This window comes from Mobula hypostoma, unplaced genomic scaffold (assembly GCF_963921235.1).
Source record: "Mobula hypostoma unplaced genomic scaffold, sMobHyp1.1 scaffold_115, whole genome shotgun sequence".
NCBI classification, from domain to species: domain Eukaryota; kingdom Metazoa; phylum Chordata; class Chondrichthyes; order Myliobatiformes; family Myliobatidae; genus Mobula; species Mobula hypostoma.
Window position 1 is genome coordinate 211452 of NW_026948263.1, and position 27381 is coordinate 238832.

At 45.3% G+C, this 27381-nt stretch overlaps 1 protein-coding gene across 1 annotated transcript; it reads right to left on the reverse strand.

Moving 5' to 3' along the window:
* Window positions 1–22753: 22753 nt before the first annotated feature.
* On the reverse strand, window positions 22754–25119 carry LOC134342250 (probable G-protein coupled receptor 139). Its single transcript, XM_063040213.1, has 2 exons — window positions 25053–25119; window positions 22754–23664 (listed from the first exon to the last, which is right to left on the reverse strand). The coding sequence occupies exons 1-2, from the start codon at window positions 25117–25119 to the stop codon at window positions 22754–22756; spliced, it is 978 nt and encodes a 325-aa protein (XP_062896283.1).
* Window positions 25120–27381: the final 2262 nt, after the last annotated feature.

Genomic DNA, 27381 nt, shown 5'->3' on the forward strand with positions numbered 1-27381 from the left:
ATAAGCAATATTCATTAGTCTCCTAATATTAAAAAATGAATAACGATTTTTAATGAATCCAGTCTGATCAACAGAAATAATTCGAGGCAATACCTTCTCCAATCTAGTTGCTAAGATTTTAGAAAAAATCTTGGAATCCACATTCAACAGGGATATAGGCCTATATGATACACACTCAGTAAGGTCTTTATCTTTTTCAAGAATTAAAGAAATAGTAGCGCCGTAAAAGGATTGTTGTAATTTACCTTTAGATAATGCATCCTTAAAAATTCTATATAGCCAAGGTGAGAGAATATTAGAAAAGGATTTAAAATTTTCTATAGTATAACCATCCGAACCAGGTGCTTTACCTGAATTCATCGAAGAAATAGCATTTCTAATTTCATCTTCAGTAATGGGAGCTTCTAATACTAAACATTCATTGAATGATAATTTCGGGAAATTCATTTTCCTTAAAAATTCATGCATTTTAGTAGATTCATCAGAAAATTCTGGTTGGTATAGTGAAGTGTAAAATTCTTGAAAGGATTTATTTATCTCATCATGGTCAACAATCAAGGTACCATCTCATTTACGAATCTCAAGAACCTGACGTTTGACCAAAGCAGTTTGACCAATCGATTGGCCAGCAATTTACCAGATTTATCACCATGTATATAGAACTGACTCCTAGTTTTAATTAATTGATTTTCGATTGAGGATGTTAGTAATAAACTATTATTATTAAATTAACTTCGGTTAAATTTGAAGAAACTTGGAGATCATTTATTCAACATTTTATATGACGTAGTTTGACCTTTTTCGAATCCCTTTTTTAACTAAAAATATAAAGATAGAAGAGTGGAGTTAACGACATTAATGGTTGTACCTAATGTAATATGTTAGCCCGACTTTGTTTTAGCTTTGTTTAGTTTAGTCTCGATTTGCTTAGCTTAATTTAGTGTGTTTTTTATTTCTTTTCCAATTTGTTTTTTTTTAGTTTTTTTTTCCATTCATCTTTTACCATGTTCAATTATATTTAGAGTTGGGGAGATCTAACATACTTGTACTATCAGCAATTTTATATTTGCAAATGTTAGCTATCAATATAGGTAATCCCATTCTCTGTTTATCAATATTATTTTTATGTTTAAACTTTTGAAAATTAATAAAAAGACTGGAAAGGAAAGTTGAAAGAGTTCAGAGAAAATTCACAAGGATGTTGCCAGGTCTGGAGGACTTGGGTTATAAGAAGAGATTGAACAGGTCTGGGCTTTATTCCTTGGAATGTAGAAGATTGAGGGGTACCAAAATTATGAGGGGTATACGTAGATGGGGTAAATGCAGGCTGGCTTTTTCCACTGAGATTTGGCAGGAATACAACCAGAGGCCCTGGATTAAGGGTGAAAGATGAAACATTAAGGGGAACATGAGGGGAAACTTCTTCACACAAACGGTCATCCAGGTGTGGAATGAGCAGAGAGCCCAACTAGTGCATGCGAGCTCCAGTTCAACATTGAAGAGGTTTGTGTAGGTACCTGGATGGTAGGGGTATGGGAGTAGACAGGTTAAATAGTTCAACACAAACTAGATGTTTCTGTTTTGTACTTTACTATGACTCTGTGACAAGAACCTGAACTAATACGTTTAATTCCTTTTAACAGCTGTGCCGGCCAACCATTCATCTGGGCAGGGAATGTTTACATGGCTTTAAAACTGTGGCACTTTATGTTGACAGTAGATTAAAAAAAACGTCAACAAAGGCTATTTGCGTGAGAGTGTTTCGGTTACTGTGGGGCCAGAAACCCATGCAGCTCAGTGGGAACAGGGGATAATACCAATGGAGAGGGTCAAACTGAGCCAGGTCACAGATTGGAGACGGCAGAAATGCCCCATTCTCATAGAGACAGGAAGCGCATCAGAGAGTTTGATGGTCATTCCAGATACCAGTGCTGTGCCCATTTAGAAAATAATTTCTCTCTCCAACTTGTGTTGAACCTCACTGTAACAGTGTCAGGCCAGATCACACCTTGGCAAATCAAGTGATCTCATCTGAAATGTTGTCCTTCATGCATTGATAGATTTTATAACTCCTTTTTTTCAGGTTAAAAATGACAAGGAATTTATCTGCGGGAATCTCGAGCACAGCACGCTAGTTTCCTGTCTCTGTCCACTTGTATAAGAAGTGGAGCAAAGGGATTCACTCGATCATCCTTCCTGCTCAGACTGTGAGGAGGGATTCACTCGATCATCTGACCGACTGGCAGGCCTGTCAGTTTACACAGGGGAGAGGCCGTTCACCTTTTCAGACTGTGGGGATTGAAGGTCATCTCATGAAGGTACGTCAGCAAGTTCACACTGGGACAAGGCCATTCACCTGTTCTGTGGGTGAGAAGGGATTCAGTTGGTCATCCCACCTGTGGACACACCAGTCTGTTCACACTGGGCAGAGGCTGGTCATCTGCTGAATTTGTGGGGAAGGATTCACTTGGTCATCTGACCTAATGGCTCACCAGCGAATTCACACCAGGGAGTGGCCATTCACCTGCTCGACCTGTGGGAAGGGATTCACTTGCTCATCTAAACTGAAGGTACATCAGCGAGTTCACAATGGGGAGAGGCCATTCACCTGCTCAGACTGTGGGAAGGGATTCACTCAGTCATCCGATCTGAAACTACATCAGCGAGTTCACACTGGGGAGAGGCCGTTCACCTGCTCAGACTGTGGGAAAAGATTCACTTCGTCATCTCAACTGAAGATACATCAGCGAGTTCACACTGGGGAGAGGCCGTTCACCTGCTCAGACTGTGGGAAAAGATTCACTTCGTCATCTCATCTTAAGGTACATCACCGAGTTCACACTGGCGAGAGGCCGTTCACCTGCTCAGACTGTGGGAAGGGATTCACTCAGTCATCCGATCTGAAGGTACATCAGCGAATTCACACAGGGGAGAGGCCGTTCACCTGCTCAGACTGTGGGAAGGGATTTACATTGTCATCTCAACTACGGAGACACCAGTCAGTTCACACGGGAGAGAGGCCATTCACCTGCTCAGACTGTGTGAAAGGATTCACTGAGTCATCCGATCTGAAGGTACATCAGCGAGTTCACACTGGGGAGAGGCCGTTCACCTGCTCAGACTGTGGGAAGGGATTCACTTTGTCATCTCAACTGAAGATACATCAGCGAGTTCACACTGGGGAGAGGCCGTTCACCTGCTCAGACTGTGGGAAGGGATTTACATTGTCATCTCAACTACTGAGACACCAGTCAGTTCACACAGGGGAATGGCCATTCACCTGCTCAGACTGTGGGAAGGGATTCAGTTCATCATCTCAACTGAAGGTACATCAGCGAGTTCACACAGGGGAAAGACCGTTCACCTGCTCAGACTGTGGGAAAAGATTCACTTCGTCATCTCATCTTAAGGTACATCACCGAGTTCACACTGGGGAGAGGCCGTTCACCTGCTCAGACTGTGGGAAGGGATTCAGTTTGTCATCTCAACTGCTGAGACACCAGTCAGTTCATACCGGGGAGTGGCCATTAACCTGCTCAGTCTGTGGGAAGGGATTCACTTTGTCATCTCAACTACGGAGACACCAGTCAGTTCACACTGGGGAGAGGCTGTTCACCTGCTCAGACTGTGGGAAGGGATTCACTCAGTCATCCGATCTGAAGGTACATCAGCGAATTCACACAGGGGAGAGGCCGTTTACCTGCTCAGACTGTGGGAAAGGATTTACATTGTCATCTCAACTACGGAGACACCAGTCAGTTCACACTGGGAAGAGGCCGTTCACCTGCTCAGAGTGTGGAAAAGGATTCACTTCGTCATCTCAACTTAAGGTACATCAGCGCGTTCACACAGGGGAGAGGCCGATGACCTGCTCAGACTTTGGGAAGAAATTCTCTCAGCCAAATCAATCAAATGTGCATCATTGAGTATACACTGGGGAGAGGCTGTTCATCTGTTGTGAATGTGGTGAAAGATTCATTCAGTTATCTATCCTTGTGACACACTACCAGGTTCACACTGGGGAGTGAGTGTTCATGTGCTCTGAATGTGGGAAACGATTCACTCAGTCATCTAACCCTATATAACTCTCGCTTCGGCTGGCAGCTTAATATAGGGAGTGATAGCCGCCCAGCCCGCCAAACTTAAGAAATCCCGTTTGGGTGGATGCTGCGTGATGTGTCCCCTGTTACAAATCAGTACCCCAGAATAAGAAACAGTACACAATATGCGATCAAACAATTGAGATTTATAATTCTTACTTTGACTACGTGATTAGTGAATTAAACAAAAAGAATAAAGAAGAAAAAGGGCCCACTCTCTTTATTTGCATCTTCTCAGTTCTCCCCAGCAAATCTCTCTTCCAGACTCACAAGGAAGAACATTTCTGTCATTGGATAGCCCCACTCGCCAAAACCCTGTTATCTCTTGTCGTAACCTAAACATTGCTGCTACAGAGAAACCATTCCCTCAGCAGTGAAACACTGCACAGAGGTCGTTACATGAGCAGTGAACCTTACAGCGTGTTACACTTGTGACACACTACCGGGTTCACACTGGGGAGAAAGTTTCAATGAGCTGCATGCTGGATATTTGTCCATCACCGTTGCTGATGCAATTTCGAGAGTGACTGTCGGTGCTGAACTCTGCAATTATTGCTGCTGCTCACCACACACAGTTCTGCACCCTGGTCACTTGGCATGAGAGGAGTTTCATCAGCTACATATACACCTTTAATGGGACTGGAGTTAATAATATTCTGGATCTGAGACAAATAAATCAGTTTATTTTAAACTCTATTTCCGGTAATTAGTGAATTTGTAATACACCTAGTGTGCAGTAGAGAGTCAACTCAGGCCGGCTGGACCCTGCCAGTGATTCTGTTCCACAACGGTCCTTTGAAATCCTCCCCTGTTGTTCATCTCTCACTCTCCCTGTGGTGATGGGTTCCAAACAGTCACCACTCTGTGGGTGAAGAGGTTTCCTTTAAATTTCCTGCAGACTGAATAAGTCGAGCTGACTGCAGTTTTGTCTGACATGTTCATCCTCCGTCAAATCTCTGAGCTGAGGAAGAATGACATTGGTAGTTAACTTCCTTAATCACTACTCATTTCCACGTTATGGGTCATTTTTCCTGCTTCTAAAGGGTTGTTAGAAAACACTACTGTCCTTTAAAGACTGGAAACAGAAAGGGAAACCACCAGTTGGATGTTGAACGAAGCAGGGTCAGAAATCAGAGGAGGGTCTGCACAGGGCAGAGTTTGAGGTTGCAGACGATGTTCAGGGTAAGAACGTATGATGAGGAGAAGGGAATCAGCAGCGGGGCGTGGCAATAAGTGACAGAGTAGCGACATTTGGAAGGTGATTGACAGAAAATAATCCCGTTGTTTGACTGATGACACAAACAATGCCTGTTGTGAGGTGCTCCACTGGTCGAGGGACATGTGTGTGTTGGGAATAGTTCTATCAACTGAGGGAGTTGTTCCTGCTTGTTTATCCTGCAATATTCCGATGGTTTTAAGGATTGTCCTATCTGCAATAATCTATTGATTATGTATAATTTGTAACATTTCGACTCTAAAACTGGATCAGGCTTCAATTTATGGTGCCTTTATGAAGTTATGGTTGTACTTCATGAGCTTAAAGCAAGAGTTTGGTGAATGATATTTGCCACTTGATTATACCTTTGTAAATGATCAGATTGAGTTAAACTGCTGCAGGATCGCAGAAAGTGTCGGATAGTGTCTGGTTTCTCTTGGCATTTTCTGCATTCATCACCTTGTTTGTTGGTCTTTTATGCATTTTTGTTATTTTTTATGTTCACCACCCTGTCCTGTATTCCTGCAAGGAACCTCTGTTTCTGCGAAGACATCTCCCACTTTGAGTCGGGCGTTCGATGCTTCCTTGACGAGCAGCTAGTCTGCTCAGATCATTGGGGTGTCTTCTATGGAGGGTCATTATCATTCCACTGGTTAACATTTTCTTCAATACAGATTATTCATTTTTCTGAGTTGGTTGCTCATTTAAGTTTTCTGGTGTGTACTTCATATCACAATTGCATATGCTTGCATGGAGTGATGAATCCTGCTTATTTTTGAAGAAAGTATATATTTAGGAGTTTTATCTGACTGTCTGTAATGTCTGTAAAGTCTTTAATGTCTGTAATTCCTCGTCCTCCTTCTGTCCTAGGTAGTGTTGCTCTAACTCTGTTTCAGTGTAGATACTGTTTTCTAAATTTGTTATTTCAGTTGTTATTTTTCTTTGTAAAGTTCTATTTCAGAATGGAACCAAGATATTTTTCTGAAAGAATCCGTTTTGTTAAGGAAAACATATTCTTAGGAGATACTTTACTTCATTCAACCCGCCCCCCCCCCCCCCCGCCACGCTACATTTCTTTCTCTCATTTCTCATCTTTTTCCCCCAAAAATGTCAATACTTCAAGAGTATCGGGGTAGAAGTGGGTATAGATACTATAACTAAGGAGAAAATTTGCTTTGGAAGCTGAAAGGTCTGAAGCTAGGTAAAACTCCTTGACCAGATAGTGTACACCCCAGAGTTCAGAAAATTGCAACTGAACAGATTGCGAAGGCATTAAAATCATTGAACACTACAATCTAGTCTGTGCCAAGTTATTCATCTGTCTAGTTCCAGCAACCTCCATTCCCTTCCATCCATGCACCCATCCAAACTTCGCTTAAATGTTGAAATCGCCCCTGCTACTTACTCTGGCAGCCCGTTCCATATTATCACCACCTCTGAGGGAAGAGATCCCCCTCGTTTTTATCTTAAAGAATGGATCATGACCATTCAAGCATTACCAGACTTGGGAATGGTTCTGGCGGTCACTCCATTCTTTAAGAAGGGAGGGAAGCAGAAGAAAGGAAATTATACGGCAGTTTCTGACCTCAGAGGGTGGAGTCCATTAAGGATGATTTTTCGGGGTACTTGGCATATGATACAGTAGGCCAAAGTCATCATGGTTTCCTGGAGGGAAAATCTTGTCTCGGAAATCTGTTGGTATTCTTTGATGAAATAACTGGCAGAGGAGAAACAGTGGATGTTGTTTGCTTGTCTTTCCAGATGGTCTTTAACAAGGTCTTGCACCCATGAGCATGCTTAACAAGATCACAGCTCATGGTGTTACAGGAAAGATACGACCATCGATCGAAGACTGGTTTACTGGCAGCAGACAAAGAGTCAGAACAATGCGAGCATATTCTGTTTGCTTCCAGTAAATAATGGCGTTCCGCTGGGGTCAGTATTGAGACCATTTCTTTTCATGTTAGATATCAATGATCTGGATGACAGAATTGATGGCCTTGTGAACAAACTTTGCATTTGATACGAAGGTAGGTGCTGTGCAGGTGGATGAGAGTAAAGCGGGTGTCTAATGAAAGACTCGGACAGGTTTGAAGAACGGATAATGAAGTGCCAGATGAAATAGAGTGTCGGAACTGCAGTCTACAGTCTCAGGTTCACTCAGTATAGTGTTGCATGAATATTATTAGCAAAACACCCCGATACAATACGGGCAACACACATCAAAGTTGCTGGTGAACGCAGCAGGCCAGACAGCATCTCTAGGAAGAGGTACAGTCGACGTTTCAGGCCGAGACCCTTCATCAGGACTAACTGAAGGAAGAGCTAGTAAGAAATTTGAAAGTGGGAGGGGGAGGGGGAGATCCGAAATGATCGGAGAAGGCAGGAGGGGGAGGGATGGAGCCAAGAACTGGACAGGTGATTGGCAAAGGGGATATGAGAGGATCATGGGACAGGAGGTCCGGGAGACAGACAAGGTGGGGGGGGGCGGGACCCAGAGAATGGGCAAGGGGTATAGTCAGAGGGACAGAGGGAGAAAAAGGAGAGTGAGAGAAAGGATGTGTGTATAAAAATAAATAACGGGTGGGGTACGAGGGGGAGGTGGGGCATTAGTGGAAATTAGAGAAGTCGATGTTCATGCCATCAGGTTGGAGGCTACCCAGACGGAATATAAGATGTTGTTCCTCCAACCTGAGTGTGGCTTCATCTTTACAGTAGAGGAGGCCGTGGATGGACATGTCAGAATGGGAATGGGACGTGGAATTAAAATGTGTTGCCACTGGGAGATCCTGCTTTCTCTGGCGGACAGAGCGTAGGTGTTCAGCAAAGCGGTCTCCCGGTCTGCGTTGGGTCTCGCCAATATATAGAAGGCCACATCGGGAGCACCGGACGCAGTATATCACCCCAGTCGACTCACAGGTGAAGTGTCGCCTCACCTGGAAGGACTGTCTGGGGCCCTGAATGGTGGTAAGGGAGGAAGTGTAAGGGCATGTGTAGCACTTGTTCCGCTTACAATGATAAGTGGCAGGAGGGAGATCAGTGGGGAGGGATGGCGGGGGAGGGGTGACGAATGGACAAGGGAGCCACGTAGGGAGCGATCCCTGCGGAAAGCAGAGAGAGGTGGGGAGGGAAAGATGTGCCGTCGCAAATGGTAATTGAGATTCCGATTTCAACGTTTAAGAGATGATTGGAGAAGTACTGGGAGATGGATGGCCATGGTCCGGTCCGGGTGCAGTCGATGCGAGCAGGCAGTTTAAATAATTCCTCACTGACCCGACGGGCTGAACTCGCTGCTTTTGTGCCGTAGTTTCCGATGGCGGTCTGACTGTACGTCTGGTTTAGAAGTTTAGTGTCTCACCGCACCGACCAATCTAGAAAGTCGTTGATATTATTCTAACCCTCTGTCCTTGTACACATTGAAGCATGGAGACTCAGTAAAATGGATGGTTATAGCATGAGAAGATGAGAGCTTTGGAAATTATTTATTCTGTATTCTCCAATTGCCTGCAGTGGTTTTCCCTCGCTGCATTTTTAGCTTGTGTAGTTCTGTATGTTTCATTTGTTATTGATTTCAGAGGGAGACACGGATTCCGCATCGGTCATGTGGATTCAGGGTTAAAGGGATCGAAATATGAGCGTATCTACACCCGATACGATAAAACCACGATTCAGAGGTAAATTGGCATTAGCATTAATTGGTGCGTACTTGAATTGGGAATTTGGAATTGGCATTTTGGAAGGCTGGTTATATTAATGAGCAGCAAAAGTTGCTGCTGAACACTTTGAAATGCTGGTTTTAAGTTCTAGTTCTGCATTGGAAAAGATTGCTTTGGAGTCATTGTAGCATCTGCCCTGTAATATGTAAACGGAAGGTCAGTTTAGATAACGTGGCGGTGCAGCCAATAGCTCAGCGACTTGTTACGTCATCAGACCTAATTCTATAAATTATTCTGCTGCTGCTGGGTGGTCGGATTAAATCGGTCATTTCCCTCAGCCCTATTTCTTGAAGCACTGTAACTGCAGGGTCCAAATAGAGTTGTAAAGTGTACCAGAATTTCAACCCTCGTGCGGAACAGGGCTGCCCGCTGTCTTCCAGCCAGAATTCACTCTATCAACTATATAATCTGCCTTCTGTTAGGAAGCCAGTTCTGAATCAACGCAGCCAGGGTTCCCTGGATCCCATGCCTCCTGACTTTCTGAATGAGTCTACATGTGGGTAACTGATCAAGCGCCTGACCAAAATTAATGCACCCACCATGGACTCTTATGATTCTTCTGTTTGTTTTATTTTCACTTTTTCAAATAATTCAACTCATAAAGGACAGCATGCCATGTTGTTTCTCCGTAGTCAGACTACGTTTCCCCAAATACTCATTAATTCCTTCCTCAATAATTTTCTCCAGTAGTTTACCCACTACTGATGTAAGACTCCCGGGTCTATTATTCCAAGAAGTATCCCTAATATCTTTCGTCAACAAATGAATAATATTTTCCACCCTCAGCCATCTAGTTTTACTTCCATGGCCAGCGAAGACACAAATATCCTGTCCAAAATCTCAGCAATATCTTTGCTCGCTTTCCCAAATTACCTGGACTATATCCCTTCCGGCACCGGGGAATCGTCTATCAAAATGTTTTCCAAGTTTCCCGTGAATCCTCTATCTGAGCGTCGGCATGTTGTGGCGCATCTGCCTTTTTACGCTGTGTTCACGTTCATCAATGTATTTAGTAAGGAGCTTCACCGCCTTCTTAGACTTCAGACACAAGTTTTCATCTTTTCCCTCTGATCTGCCCACACTCTCTCCAATTTCCTCCTGTTCTAAACAGTGCAACTCGCCAAGGCCTTCTCAAGTCTCTGTCTAACTCTTCTAAGTCTATTGTTAAATTATTTCCTGTCCACATTGTGACTCGCTACAGCCTTGCCTGATCCTTTCTTCCTGATCTTTAAGTATCGCTCTTTCTTCCTCTTGACGAGTTGTTCCAACTTTCTTGTCTCCCAGGGTTACTTTACGCCATCTTCCTTTCCCTGCCTCACTGATACAGGCCAATACTGAACCCCAGGTATGTGCACCCTAAACAATCTCCACATATCTGTTGCGCATTTCCCTGAGTACACCATTTCCCAATTTACCTTCCGAAGTTCCAGCCAGGTGGCACCATAAATCTCTGTCCACTAATTAAATAGGTCCCACGCTCCCTGGTCCAACCTCTGTGCAAGGTAAATGGAGGGGAGATCTGAAATGCTGACCCGCGGAGAGATCTGTCACCTGACCCGTTTCCTTTTCTAATATTAGATCCGGTACTGACTGTTCGCTGGCCCGCATTTCTTCTTAAAGTGACATGAATCCTTCCCGGACACAACAGAAAAAATATGCCATACCTGAACCTTTTACCCTGGGGAGGTGCCAAATAATATTGTGGAAATTTCAGTTACCCGTGCCAATAACATGGTACATGTCCAAGATCCGCTTCCCGATCGGTGTCTCTCTATTCCCGTTGCCGCTTTGTTTGTTAATCTGGTGGGCGTCTGTACATAATACTCCAAGTGGTGTCAACACGCCCTTTATGTTTCTGTGTTCGTCTCACAGTTGATTACTAAACGAACGCTCCACGTTTTCCTCCCGTTCTGCATCTGCGGTACTATCACTGGTTTGCCTTCGCACTCCCTTTACACTCTGTTACCGGACCCTGTCCATTTTTCAACATCTAAACCATGGGGAGTCCTGAAGCCATCCCTGCCCTTGTGACAGTCTAGTGTCTGTGATAGTTTGGAACATACTTCAAACAACGTAACAATCACGCCAGTAGCATTGAGCGTTTGTATTGCTACCTACTGTAACTGTATGAAGTCAGCAATGTATCGCCAATTCTGCATTTTCCGGATGACCAGGCATATGATTGTTTGAATTCAAGACATATTTGCCTATCCTGTTCAATGTAAAACAGCTTTATTTGAAAACTCCGCGGTATTGTCATTAGACGTGGGCGTTATCGACACAGATGGCCATTTAATGTAAACACATATGTCATTCCACTCCTCAGCTTTTCTCTGAATTTCCATTGTGTCAGCGGTGCACATGCTGAGAGATTGCAACATGCGCTCACATTGTTGGAGGATAAATACCGGGGAACTCAAATATCTGTCCTGGTAAAAATAGTTTTGCACTTGCCATTTCAGGGAATGGACTACTCAAGACATCCAAAATAATATGAAATTAGCTGACATAGAAAACAACAAAATCATCGATTTTCTGCGGTTTTCCACCTCGGCATCTTTCTGATTGTCGCTGCTGTGCCGAAGCCTTCTGCGGACTCTATTTGCCACAACGATATGTCTTACGGTTAACCCGTTAAACACCAGGATTAAGCCGATTGGTAGCAATGGTTTCAAAATACTGTCCAGTAATGTGTATCCTCTCCACATGGGTGAAGTAGCGTATTCATATCTGCCGGTGCACCGCCACGGCGTGTTGTCAATGATGACGTAAGGTTCAAGGGCAAAGTAAATCGGGACACATCTCCCGCAGCTCACGATAACCACGGTCACGATAACCACCATTGCTGTTCTCTGGGTGATGTATCGTTCCTGCAGCTTTCGACAACATATTGCGATAAAGCGATCGAAAGTAAAACTGACCGTAAACCAAACAGAATAGTCCGTCGCTACCCTCCCAAATACAAGTGTCAGAGCGCATACAGGAGTGATGAACAGGGATCTGGAATAAATGTAGATATTGTTGGTCCGTTCCACTAAACGCACAAAGATAACCACCATCAGATCCGCTGTTGCCATTCCAACCAGGTAACGGGTGATGCATTTGGAGAGTCCGCATTTTCCCCGAGATAGGATCACAATCGCCGTTAAATTAACAGCAATAAATTGGAATCAATGGAAATATAATTAGAATAAATGTAGATATTGTTGGTCCGTTCCACTAAACGCACAACGATAATCACCATCAGATCCGCTGTTGCCATTCCGACCAGGTAACGGTCGATACATTTGCAGAGTTCGCATTTTCCCCGAGATAGGAGCACAATCGCCGTTAAATTAACTGCAATAAATTGAAAAAAAAAGGAAATATAATTAGAATAAATGTAGATATTGTTTGTCTGTTCCACTAAAGCAACAACGACAACCACCAACAGATCCGCTGAGGCCATTCCAACCAGGTAACGGGCGATACATTTGCAGAGTTCGCATTTTCCCCGAGATAGGAGCACAATCGCTTAAATTAACCTCAAGAAATTGGAAAGCAAAATAGAAATATGGTCAACAGCAACTCTCTGAATGCCCTCAGGTCTGGTTTGGTTGGAAGTGGAAAACGGGAGTCCAGTGTGTGCGATCTTCATCGCTGCGCTCCGGCTGGAGGACAATGACGGATGTGGGTGTCAGTGGACTGACGACCTTCCGACAGTTTAGAGCAAAGTATCTGAGTTCCACGACTCCCATACCGGTGAACAGTCGATCGCGTCTGTAAACAACACTATTTCCATTATTAGAGGTAAAATAGCTGAGGGGATTGTTTGCAGCGGAGACAAAGTGGAATTAAAAATACAAAGCTCAGTTTATCATTTACTGAACAGACCTACGTGTCGAAAATAGACTGGACACATTTATATAAGATGGCACGTTATTATAAGGTCGAAGTGCACCGATAGAGACTCGGACATAGAAAAGCATAGACCAGCATCACTTCAGAAAGCCCAGCGAGCTGAAATTATGAAACAGTGACAATATCGGCACCAACATAATTGACAAAGAAAAAATCACTTCGTTCAAAGTACAAAAATGAAAATAAAACCATCAGTTGCCTGAATCCTCCATTCCGGAAACACGTTTCAGCCGATGGTAGCATCTGTGCTCAGTAACAGTGCGGATTCCGCAGCAGAGTAACAGCAAGACGACGGCACCGTACATAAAGTAACCAGCTCCGGCATCTTACCGGGGGCACCAACCGCTACAAGGGTGGGATAGAAAATGGCCGCGATGTAGTAAATCGCCGGATATCCCATATTCCGTCAGAAGCAGCGATCAGTTGTACAGAACGATTCAGCTGCTGAGATGGACTGGCGATCGGTTTAGCAGACTTTTATTGAGGTGAGAGCAATTCCATTAGGGCAAATAGTGTGGCTATCACGTCAGGGACATTAGTGATAACCAACTACGCAAACACTTACGTTAAAGTATTTTTATTCACTCTGTCCCCTGTCATGAATTTGAGTCCTCAAGGGATATTGCAATCTATTTACTTTAAAAGAAAATATGATGTGCTTTTTTCCATGTTAGTTTTCATGATATCTGGCTTCAGCTATTAAATAGTTTTTTGTTGTAATTTATTTTTTATTGAATTTCATCATCAAGCAAACATTTCCATAAGATGTATTTCAGATACTGCACATATATATCATATAATCATATTTGTTGCCCATCTCCACGTAATATTTATCTGAAGTATACACATAGAACGAGAGGAAAGAAAGAACAATCGAAAGAAGAAAACTATGTACAGAGTAGGGAATGATTTTCTTTAGAACATATTCATTGACGTGAGAATAAAATCAGGCCTATGAGGTGTTATGTAGTTAAACCATTTTTTCCAGTATGAATAAAATTGTTCCAACTTATAATTAATAGATGCTGTTCTCTTCTCCATTTTGGAAATATCCATTGTAATTTCCATCCATACATTTAAAGTTGGGCTCTCCTGAGATAACCATTCCTGGTAAGGGTCTTTTTACCAGTCACCAGCACAGCATTCATTAAATAGTTATCTCTTTTCAACCATTCTTGAGGGATATTTCCAAAATATATGGTCTTACTCAGGAGTCCCCAACCTTTTTCGCACTGCGGGCCGGTTTCATATTGACAATATTCTTGGGACCGGCCGACAGAGACCTGTGGGGGGGCGGGGGGCGAGTAGAGTTGTCAACGGACAAGAGTAGCAGCCAAATACGCTGGGTTTTCCCCAAGAAAGACTACATTGATCCTGAAGCCTTGCGCGGGCACCAGTGCGCATGTGTGATTTGCGCATGCGTGTACGATCTTTTTCTACAAATCGTTTTTGGCCATTCTGTTCGGGAGGGGGAGGGGGGTTAATCACGACCGGAATATAGGTGATAAGTGGCTAATACACTCAATTTCGTTTCTACAAGGGTTTATCTAACGAATTTAATATTAAACACACAGCGCATATTTTCTTCGCATGAATACAGTGATAAGTCAATTATCGGGGAGGACAGCGGAGCTTGAAGTGAATGTTAAATGAACTTCCAGAAGAAGTGGTAGAGGCAGGTTCGATATTATCATTTAAAGAAAAATTGGATAGGTATATGGACAGTAAAGGAATGGAGGATTATGGGCTGAGTCCAGGTCGGTGGGACTTGGTGAGAGTCAGCGTTCGGCACGGACGAGAAGGGCGGAGATGGCCTGTTTCCGTGCTGTAACTGTTATATAGTTATATAAGTCAATAGCATCATAACATTTGAAGTATCGTTTGGATATTAAACACGCAGCACATATTTTCCCCGTATGAACATATAAAATGATTGCAACACACCAATATCGCTGAATCAGTGGGAGCCCTGGGATTGTTTTCCTGCAACAAGACAGTCCTATCGAAGGGTGACGAGAGACAGTGATACGAAGGGGGTTCCTAATGTCCAGTCTTTTCCGCAGTTTAATTTTCTTTGCATTCATTGCAGAGATATGTTGGAAATGGAAGCAATGTTTTCAGTGCTTTCGTGGCTATCTCAGGATATTTAGCCTTGACTTTGATCCGGAATGCTGGCAGAGATGTTATGTCAAACATACTTTTCAGCTCGCCGTCATTTGCAAGCTCGAGGAGTTGATCTTCTTCCCGCGCTGACATAGATGACGCGGGGGTAATGACCGCGCATGCGTAATAGCTCCACAGTGGGCGTGACAGGGAATGAGGAAAGGTGCAGCTCACTCATATCTCCAAACCATACCGTTTCCTCGCGGCCCGGTAGCGGTCCGCGGCCCGGTAGTTGGGGACCGCTGGTCTTACTCTCGAAGCGTGTTCTTCACATTTAAAGATGTCTTGTAGGGCATTATGTATCCCACTCCAAAAGCCTTTGATAAAAGGGCATTTTCAGAAAATATGATAATGGTTTGCATTTTGATTTCCATAATTTCTCCAGCAAGCAGGGGAGTTACTATTATAATGGGATTCTGAGAGGGTGTAATAAAATATCTTATCGAGTTTTTCCACCCGAACTCCCTCCATTTCTGTGAACTGGTACACTTCCATTGATACTTCCATATTATTGTCCAGTCTTCCTCAGATTGTGTTGGGCACGTGGCCAAGTGGTTAAGGTGTTCGTCAAGTTATCTCAAGGTCGCTAGTTCGAGCCTCAGCTGTGGCAGCGTGTTTGTGCCCTTGAGCAAGGCACTTAATCACACATTGCTCTAGTCTGTGCGAGGAGTGGCGCCCCACACAGACTTCCATTCTGCGCCTTGTAAGCATGAAAATGCCCGACGCAGGCCTCTCATGGTCTGAGTCGACGTTCCACTTCCTCAGATATTATTATCCCCACTTCCTTATCCTATTTTGTTTTAATATATGAAGTCGAATGTGTTTTAAGATTTGACAAATCTTTATAACGCTTGAAATTATTCTACTACCGTTGTCTGAATTATATGCTTTCCTAAATAGCTCTATCAGGCATGTACTTGCCTTCGTTACATTTTAACCATATATTAACATACTATCGCATTTGTAAATACCGGTAAAAGTCGTGTTTTTCTAATAAGTGTTTCTCTTTGAGCATTTCAAAACTGAACAGTGTTCCTTCTTTCAAATAGCTGTTATTCCTTTAGCTGTCCAGTCCTTAAATCTAGCATCTAGTTTATTCGGCGTAAAGGCCGAGTCATATGCACACCATTTAAGAATTGCAATCTCTCTCTCTAGTTTATATTCTTTTATAATCGTTTTCCATATTTTAAGAGTCCATTCCACCTACGGGTTATCAATATTATGTATGTAAATATGTAGGTTGTTATCAGCCAAAATTCCCTGTATGGGGATGGAAAGTATCCTCTCCTCAATGATTTTCCATTGATCGCCATATGATGGGTCGCACCAGCATATCACAGCTCTCAACTGTGCTGAAAAATAATAATCTCTAAGAGAAGGTAGGCACCATCCCCCTCTTTTCCTTGGCTAATTGCAAATTTTTGAGACGAACTCTAGGCCTGCCATTTATATCTTGATAGCATCTTGTTCCATTCATTGAATTGATTTTGGTTCATCTCTATTGGTAGGGTCTGAAAGAGATATAGTCGTCTGGGCAGTATATTCATTTTAATAGATTCAATCCTTGAATGGAGACCAAGAAAAGGAATTAGGTTCCATTTTGTTATATTCTCGTTATTTTCTTATATATAGGCTGATAATTGCATTCTGATAATTTTGCCAAAACTTTTGACATAATGATGACCAAATATTTCACGGACTCTCTTTGCATGCCCAGGGATAAACACTTTCAATTTCTCTTGCTGGGCTATAGTTATAAGGAAGTAGTTTGGTTTTATCTATGTTGAACTTGTATCCTGATAATTAGCCATATTGTTCAAAGGACTGCATCAATTTAGGTAATGTTAGTTGCCCTAGATAGATCAAAATGTCATCCGCGTAGCAGTGCCAGTACAGAGTGAAGCACAAAAAATATGAATTTTACTGTATTTTTCACAAGTCTTGTGTTTTTGTTGTTCCATAAATAATTGAAATGACAAATCGAGCTCTCCACCGCCTCACTTTTTCCAGTAGCTCCCCCTACCGGCCCAACCCCGCATTCCCATGCTCTCACTCCATCCTTCATTTGACCTCCAGGCTAAGGAATCCCCGAGCCCGGGAACACCGCCAAACCCACGAGTACCTGGACTTCTGATCACACACCTACCGGGCCGGCTCTCCCCCAGGGATCACAGAGGGGAGGCAAGTCTCCAACTTTCCCTCACCTTCCCACAGCCTCTTCGGCCTCAGGACCTATCGACCTGAAACAGCTGGCGTGAAACCCCTCTGTACACACACTCCGGATGCTCCCGCGCCTTCAGCACCCTTACCGCCTGGGACAGAGGCAGGAGGTCGGGGTCGTTTCGTGTCCGGATGAGGATAGGCACCGGTGAATCACCGAATTAGAGGAAGTAGAAGGGCGCGGGAGGGTGGAGTGGGATCCCGGGTACTCCAAGTTACAAGCGACAACGACCCGGGCCAGAAACTCGCTCAATGAGGGGACGTTTCCTCTTGGACCCTACCCACCTCCAGTCTGGCCCGGCTCTAGGCTGCACTGAGCTCCGGCTGCAGACTGGAAAGAGGACTGGCTGTACCCCGTCCGCGTCCTCCCCGGGACACTCCACCTCTCGCCGGCAGGCAGTCACCGTCCCGTTCGGGAAGGACAAGGGGCGCCACAGAGGGCAGGGAAGGGGATTTCTGCGGAGGGTCGGAGAGAAAGAGAGAGTGAGGGTTAGGTCGGAGGAGGGGATGCAGGTGGGAGTGTTTGGAAGAGGAAGGGAGGGTGGTCGCGAAGATGGGTTAGAGATGGTGATCGCGATAATGGGTGGAGAGGGGGATCAATGTGACCGGGAGAGTGGGGTCAGGCTGAGACGGAAGGGCTAGATGGATGTTTCAGAGGGATTTTACACTGGAAGCTGTGCATTCGTAAAACAGCGTGCGGGTATGAAAACCCTCTGAAGACTTTCGGTACATAAACATTTTCTCTGACTCAAAATGCCCCACCGTCCCTGATCCCGGTCTGACTCTCAGTCCCCAGTCTGTCCATCTCCCTCCCCCAGTGTCTTGCTCTGATACTTGGTCTCTCGCCTCATCTTCGCCAGGCTTTCACCTAGTCTGTCTCACCCCACAGTCGCTCATCTGCGTCTCTCTCCAGCCCTGAAGTCTCTCTGCAACCGTCTCACCAACCCCGGAGAAACCGCTCCCCACGGCCTCCGGTCTCGTTTTCCACTGATATTCTCTCCCCCGTCTCTCTCTCTCTCTCTCTCTCTCTCTCTCTCTCTCTCTCTCTCTCTCTCTCTCTCTCCCCGGTCCGCCTTGCCCACGCGTCCCCCCCTCTCTCTCTCCTCCTCCTCTTCTCCCCTCCCCCCACACTTTCTCTCTGTCTGCCTCTACCGTCCCACCATCTCAGTCTCAGTCTCTTTTTTTCAACTGATCTCTTTCCTTCCAGTACGTTTCCTACCCCAAATTCCGTCCACACTCCGATCTTTCTCACAATCTCTCCCGTAGGTTTCTCTCCTCAGCCCGACCTCTGTCCCCATTCAAGTCCGCCCTCTCTCTGTCAGTCCTCAGTCTCTCTCCCCCTCTCACTCTCCCTCCCTACTTCCTCTCTCCTCAGCACTCCGGACCCTCTGTCTCCCAGATTCTCTCTCTCTCCCAGTCTCTTCGCTCAGTCTCTACTTCTCTCTCTTTCTGGTTGTTCGCCGTAGGTTCACTGCCTCCCGTTTCTTCCTGCAGTGTACCCCATCTCTTTCGCCAACTCTGTCTCTCCACATCTTATCTTCCCCGACCCTTTGTGTCCCTCGTTTCTCTCGCCCGCCTTCTCCCCTGGCTCTGTCGCTCTCCAGTGTCCCGTCCCTCGTCTCCTTCTTTCCGCATTCTCTTTCCGCACGTCTCTTCCTCATCAGTTTGTCTGAATCCACAGTCATTCCCTCTACCCCTCGGTCTCTCTCTCACACCCCAGGATCTCTATGTCCCTCACTCCGCTGGCATTCCTATGCAGTCTTTCTCCTCCAATCTCTTTCGCCCACAGTCTATCTCTCCCCAAAAATTCTCTCTCCGCAGTTTCTCTTCCCCGTCTTTTCTCTTAGTATTTCTCGTCTCCCACTCACTGAGCCATCTACCCATCCTTGCCTAGTCTCTCTCTCTCCCTCTCTCTCCCAGCGTCTCGAAGCCCACAGTGTCTCTCACCCGATTCTTTCTACCCCCCTCAGCCTCGCTCGGCGAGTCTCCCTCTACCCACTCTCTCTACCCGGTCTCCCTCTCCCCCGGTCTCTCTATCCAGCATTCCCACTGTCTCTCCGTCAGTCTCTCTGTACCCATTCTTTCTCACTTACAACTCTCTGCCCAGTGTCTCTCTACCCGGTCTCTCTTACTTCCCCGTCTCACTCTCCCACAGTCTCTCTCTCATCCCATTCTCCCTCTGCCGTATCTCGACCGTCTCTATTCCCCGTATCTTTCTACCCCGCTTTCTCTCCCCATCTACCTCGTCGTACTTCTGTCCCCCAGACTGTAACCTCCAGTGTGTCTCTCCATCCATCTGTATAGCTCTAACCCCCAGTTTCTTCGCCATCCCACCAGGCTCTTTTTCGCCCAGTCACTCTCTCCCGGCTCTCTCTTTTCATCCCAGTATCTCTCCACAACCCAGTCCCCCTCTCTCGCTCATTCTGAATCCCGACCTATCCCGCCATCTGTCTGTCCTCCAGACTCTCTGTACTCCAGTCTCTTTCTCCCCTCAATCTCGCTCCCAGGTTTCAACATCTCTCTCCGTCTGTCTATATCCCGGATTCTCTCCTCTTCCTGGTCTCTCCACAACCCAATTTCCATCCCCACTCCGATCTCTCTTCCCAACCGAAATCTTTATCACACCCAACATCTCTACCCACCCCAATCTCTTTGCTCACCGTGGCCACACGCTGCATAACAAGATCCTTCTTAATCTCATGCTCTCTCTCTCTTTCTCTCTCTTTCTCTCTCTCTGGTTCTCCGTCCCCCCCCCCTCCCTCTCCCTCTCCCACCATACTATCTCTTGTCGCCACATCCCGTCCCGGTCTCACTCTCTTCAGCGCACCAATCACCCAGTCAGTCCCTTCCAGATGTTCTCCGTCCTCAGTCTTCCCCTCTCTTCACTCTCTCTCGCTGATCCCAGGCACTCTCTCCCTGACCACTCTGTTTCTTCCACAATCTCTCTCCGTGACGCATCCTCCCCCAGTCTCTCTCTCGCGTCCAACTCTCTCTCCTCGTATCTCTCCTTCGGCTCTCCTTCCCAGTCTCCTTTCCCACTAGTATCTCTGTCCCCTTCGTCTTACACTTTCCAAAGTCTCTCTGTCACCCGCGGCTGTTCTCCCAGGTTTCTCATATCCCTCAGTATGTCTGTGCCAGTCTGTCTTTCACCGCAGATTCCTTTTCGCCTCCATTTCTCTCCAGCCCTCAATTTCTCTCTCCATAGCTCCAGTCTCTCTCTCCGTCATCTCACTGACTCATCAGCCGCTCTCCCCGGTCTCTCTCGCTCTCTGCGCGCCATTGCTGCTCTGCTGACATCCCTACCAGCAGCTCCTCTCAATTTACTTTGGCCAACTTCTCTCTCATACCACTGTAATTTCGCTCACTCCACTGAAATACTGTTATTTCAGACTTTACTTTCTCCCTATGAAATTTCAAGTTGAACTCAATCATATTGGGTTTGGGATAAATACACATATATTTGTCTCGTTGTGCTTTGTAAATGCGAAGTCTAGCCTCAAACCCACGGATTCTCCTGCTAGGAGTCGGTCATCTAACGTGCGTCGGTAGACAGTCTACAGATGATACCGTCGTTGTGTGTTTTACTGACATTCTGCGTGGGTTTGTTGACGTAGGCACGCAGCCGTGACGTCACGGGAGGTGGGCTGGTTGTGGAGTGCGAAGGTGGGCCTCGGGACTCTTATTACGTCATCACGATCTTGTGTGTGAGTGTTGGCAAAGTGTGTTCGCACCTTGATGTCGCTGTAACGCTGTCTCGTTTCTATTCATGAGCATTCATATATGGATAAATGACAATTAAACTTAAATAGAATTGAATTGACTTGAGGAGGACTGTAGGCTGAACGGGAGGAGAGAAGTGAAAACGTGGGCGTGAGAAGAGTGAGACGGGGCAAGGAGAAGGAGAGTAGGGAGAGGAGAGTACGAGAAGATGGAGGAACGTGTCTGAGAGATAGGAGGGTACACGGAGTGGTTGGAGTGGGCTGAGAAAATGGTGAGGGATAGGAAGGGATAGGGAGACGAAGTGGTCGAGCGCACTGTGGAGAGGGGAGGGAAGAAGTCTGTGAGGGAGATGCACACATTCAAACGGGGTGTTGTTGGATTTTCCACTCCATTCCCTCTGTGGCAATATAGGATCAGGTGGTTAACACAAAAGTAATAAAATGCACAATAAAAGACCAGCGAGACGACAAAAGGAGAAAATTCCAACACATCACAGGATTTTGCACAGTTTAATTGAATCTGATTACTTACGCAGCCAGATTCAAGTGGCACGCATCATTCGCCAAAATCCTGCTTTAATACACAAACTCATCAAAGATACTATACCTTACTATAAATACAATCCTCATTCAGTCTAAAGCCAGGGTATCCATTGATATGATAACAGATCCATTGTCAAATATCCATAATAACCGTCCCGATAGAATATTACAGAATAAAAACCAAGCAGGAGCAGCTTCCTTAATGGATCCATTCCAAACATACACAACAGTCTGAAATCCAGAAATGAAAACAGCAGAAATATACTGACTTACAGGAGAAAATTGATAGACTACGGATTGAACAGGGTATACATTGCACCGATAGTAATATCTACAAAGTCACTACACAATAGTATTAAACTGTTAGGCCGAGACGGCAATATTTCTGTAAATGTCCAAAACGCACCAGTACTAAACCCCACTAGAATAGTCGGAAATTCATTCCGTTTTGTTGTTACTCTCCCATTCCCGCCAGAAACCCAAGGAAATGAGGAAGAAATGTGCTTTTCTCACAAAGTAATGCAAGTCACCTTTACAAATAGACTTTCTGCAGATGATATTTGGACCTTGTGTAGAGATTCTCTGTGCAGGTGAACACATCAGGAAATTGATACAGACTCATTGGATACAGGTGAACACGAATGTTGAAGTTTGAATATCTGTAAACGTGGACGTTGTCTGCTCATAGCGTGTTGACGGACTTGCGGATCCGATGCTGGATGCAATCAGTTAAATCTCACTGTGGTGTTGTCTACTCACTGTGAGCACGGAGCAGTCCCGAGCTGATCTTCGGTAGCTCAGTGTGAATTCCGCCCGTCCTCCTTTTCCGGTAGTATTTCCGCTCGGTGCTCCATTTCCTCACCGTTAGCGAGAAGCACCGGATATGCCGATCACTTGACCGGTGAGCATTTAAACTGGAGGGCGGGATTTGTTATCGATAGACGTGTGGCGTTAACAGCCGCGGGAATATGGTGAAACAATACAAATAGAAGGTAGTTTGAGTTTAATAATTGGTAGGGGGTGGAAGTCACGGTCTGCAGTTGCCGAAGAGTCTGTTCCGGAGCTGGGTCTCGCTCGGGCTCTCGACCACTCTCACAGCTGCCACGTTCTCCGATGACCGCCAGTTCCGTAGTGTCAAGATGGAAAACAAAACCTGCCACAGCCTCTGAGAAGAACTTAGATAGTTTGTTTGTTAATTAAGTGAATAATTGACGTGAGCGGATATTTCACTGCGCTGATCAACTGCTCTCTGAACTTGGACTGAGTTACCCCGTAAATAAACGTGTTTGTGCAGCAACTTAATATCACCAGCATGTATCCCAATTGTTGAAATATGTATTCAGAATCGTTGTAATTATTCTGATCCAATCCAGCAATGGTGTTATAAAGAAACTCGGCAACATTCACCGACCACAGGATGATGAAGCTTCCGGAGACGGTGAGAAGTAAGATCACAGACCTCCTCCTGCTCTCCATCTCCGGGTCACTGCAGTTCTCCACCTTGCTCTGACCCCTCAGCCCCTTACGGACGCGACTAGTCACTAAAATGTGTCTGACTGCCAGAACATTTAACAGTAGTATTAATATGAATGGGAGTAACGGCGTTAGAACCGTAGAAAGCCATCTATATCCCACCCACCCGTGATCCGCATAGTAACCCGGCTTTGGAATACAGTCCCAGGGTATATTACCAATCATTTTCATAGGACTATGCACAAAGAAGTTGGGCACATTTTTAAAAGAGAGCAGAACGCCGGTTGTTGTCAGAACCACAGCCGCAGTTTTCCCGGTGCAATACTTTGCTTTCAGATTCTGACAACAGATGGTGACAAACCGATCAAACGTGAAAGTGACGGTGAACCAGACAGAACAGTCTGTGGCTGCTACTCCCAGGGAAGAGATTACACTGCACACGGGGGTGATGTCCAGGAATGATCCGGAGAAGTAATAATAACTGACACGCCACAGTAGGACCTCAAAGATGATAGTTTGTAGGTCCGCCGTTGCCATGGCCACCAGGTAGCGAGTGGTGCAGGTGGAAAGGCCGCACTTTCCCCTGGACAGGATCACAATCGCCACTAAATTCACTGGGAGGACAACGAAAAGAATGAGTGAATTTACTGTCTGTCTTCTCCGTGGCTCTCGGGGCAGAGATAAGCCTGAAATTGAGAACGACAAATCTTTTTTTTACAGCTCAATTATTGGGTGATTAGAAGCATGAAGTGGGAGTCGCAGATACCTCAAGCGAGTGCATGCTGGGTGAAGAGGTCCGGTACTCGTTAACAACAGGAATTCTGCAGATGCTGGAAATTCAAGCAACACATATCAAAGTTGCTGGTGAACGCAGCAAGCCAGGCAGCATCTCTAGGAAGAGGTACTCGTTACCGGCGGAGGAGCACTGTTTGAGGGAGAAGGCTTTGCAAAGGATAAACTAGGGCGCTCTGGGAATATAACCACCATCAACCACCATCAACTTTGCAACTGATGTGTAAAGCCAGGATACTCCCGCAACTTCCGCCGCAATCCCGTCACCTATGCTCTGACAATCTCCATTTAGCTAAGCCGAGCTCCTTCCGTTTCTGTTCATTTCCAAAGATCAATGTTGAAAGCAATATTGGTTCTCTTGTTTTGCATGCCTTAGTCTCGCTTCTTTTATATTCTGCAAGTACACTACATCGTAATTTCAGATATTTTGCACGTTAGTGTTTAAACCATACAGTTTACAAAGGAAAGACAAGTTAAGTGTTTCAAATTTCGGCCTCTTTCAGGACTTCCTGCAAATTACTACAGCACGATTGCAGACTCTACAATGTTCATTGTTCCAGAGCGGAATATCGCATGGTCCTTACCCAGACCGACCTCTAGCTAACAGCGCTGGATTGGCTCTTAACTCCCTCTTCAGTTCACGGATAATAGGGCGTGGAAACAAACCTTTGGGACACTAAAGCGCACACAAACCAGATTTCAATTTTCGAAACTCCCAATGGTTCGGAGTCTAACTCAGAAGTGATGTTTACCGCTATCCCCTGACTGTCAACTTGTATTCTGTCCGCATTCCCCTCAAAGTTGCAGCAGTTTCTTAAAATACAGAGCAACATCTTTAAGTTTATATCAAAACATGTAACACCATTGATACGGATCACATGAAGAGGCCAGTAAAGGTGCCAAGCGCACGGAATGACGGGAGTTTAATTTGAAAGCTACTTTACATTATTAATTCAAAACTGCCTTCTGTGAATCCACAGAATGAATCCACCTCGCTAATCATGCATTCTGCATCTTTTTCAAGGGCCGGTTTACTGTCAGCCGAGGTCACGGATAAAACTTCAAGGGAACGTCCGAACGAAGACAGAATTTTGTCCCAATGTCTGCACCGCACTCGCTGATACACCGGCATCACAACGCTGTCGGTCATTGAACGAGACCAAAGACCGCGCACACAGAACCGCAAAAGTTTGCTCGCCTCTGTTCTTACCAGGAACACCGATGACGGCAATGACCAAGTAATATATTTTCCTCACACGGTAAATTGTTTCAAACATGCTGTTTGAGATTCAGTCTGTCTTCCAGCTGCCCGCGATCTCGCTGAAGAAACTCTGAGCTGATGAATCTCCGCGGTCATTCATTTATACTCGTTGCAGCACACAGAATATTCACTATTACACAAGGCTGACGTGTCTTCCAACAGCTGGGATAAAAATAAACATGATGTCATTCAAATAAAACCCAAGTTTGATGAGGTATAGATAGCTGAACACGAAATTGCAAAATTTCAAAGAGGAAGAAATGACGATTTACGATTCAGTGAATGTTGTTGTGAAACACTCTCCGGCTGACCTCCAGTTTCATGATTGTCATTGTTGATCTCGTCCACTCCTCAGCTGCATAGATTTTGTGATTATTGACCAATGTCGTACTCTCATTGGGGTGCTCTATTACATTCTGGAAACTTTCTTGTTCATGGTGTTATGTAATATATCGACGAGCCCCAATCTGATGTCCTATCCAAGCTTACGAAGGTACTGAACGCACGAAAACTGCTAATCTAATTAATTGCAGCACACATAAAATGCTGAAGGAACTCAACAGGTCAGGCAACATCAATGGAATTGAACGTACAGTTAGCGTTTAATGCCGAGGCCTTCCTTCAAATGAATTAACGCTGTATCGAGTGCCACAGCGACGGAGGATGAGAGGTGACCTGATAGAGGTGTATAAGATGACGAGAGGCACTGATCGTGTAGATAGTCAGAGGCTTTTACCCAGGGCTCAAATGGTTGTCAAAAGTGGACTCAGGTTTATTATGCTGGGGAGTAGAGACAGAGGAGATTGTCAGGGGTAAGTTTTTACTCAGAGAGTTGTGAGTGCGTGGAATTGGCTGCCGGCAACGGTGGTGGAGGCGGATACGATAGGGTCTTTTCAGAGACAGTTATATAGGTAAATGGAGTTTAGCAAATTAGAGGGCTATATGTAAGCCTAGTAATTTCTAAAGTAGGGACATTTTCGGCGCAACTTTGTGGGTCGAAGGGTCTGTATTGTGCTGTAGGTTTTCTATGTTTCTGTGTTTCTATGAATCCCACACTCTCACACTGTACCAGAGACTGACAGGTACACAATGAATCCCACACTCTCACACTGTACCAGAGATTGGCAGGTACACAATGAATCCCACACTCTCACACTGTACCAGAGATTGGCAGGTACACAATGAATCCCACACTCTCACACTCTACCAGAGATTGGCAGGTACACAATGAATCCCACACTCTCACACTGTACCAGAGATTGGCAGGTACACAATGAATCCCACACTCTCACACTGTACCAGAGATTGGCAGGTACACAATGAATCCCACACGCTCACACTGTACCAGAGATTGGCAGGTACACAATGAATCCCACACTCTCACACTGTACCAGAGATTGACAGGTACACAATGAATCCCACACTCTCACACTGTACCAGAGATTGGCAGGTACACAATGAATCCCACACTCTCACACTGTACCAGAGATTGGCAGGTACATAATGAATCCCACACTCTCACACTGTACCAGAGATTGGCAGGTACACAATGAATCCCACACGCTCACACTGTACCAGAGATTGGCAGGTACACAATGAATCCCATACTCTCACACTGTACCAGAGATTGGCAGGTACACAATTAATCCCACACTCTCACACTGTACCAGAGATTGACAGGTACACAATGAATCCCACACTCTCACACTGTACCAGAGATTGGCAGGTACACAATGAATCCCACACTCTCACACTCTACCAGAGATTGGCAGGTACACAATGAATCCCACACTCTCACACTGTACCAGAGATTGGCAGGTACACAATGAATCCCACACTCTCACACTGTACCAGAGATTGACAGGTACACAATGAATCCCACACTCTCATACTGTACCAGAGATTGACAGGTACACAATGAATCCCACACTCTCACACTGTACCAGAGATTGGCAGGTACACAATGAATCCCACACTCTCACACTGTACCAGAGATTGGCAGGTACAGAACTAACCCCGCACTTTGACGCTGTACCAGAAACTGACGGGTACCAAATGAACCCCAGACTCTCACAGCGCACCAGAGTGTGACAGGTTCACAATGAACCCAACACTCTCACACTGTTGCAGAGATTCACAAGTAGAGAATGAAACCCAGACTCTCACACTCTACCAGATTAGTAGATACAGAACTAACCCGCCATTCATACACGGTACCAAAGACTGGAGGATACAGAGAATCATCACAAACTACGCAACTGTTACTGGCTGTCTGTCT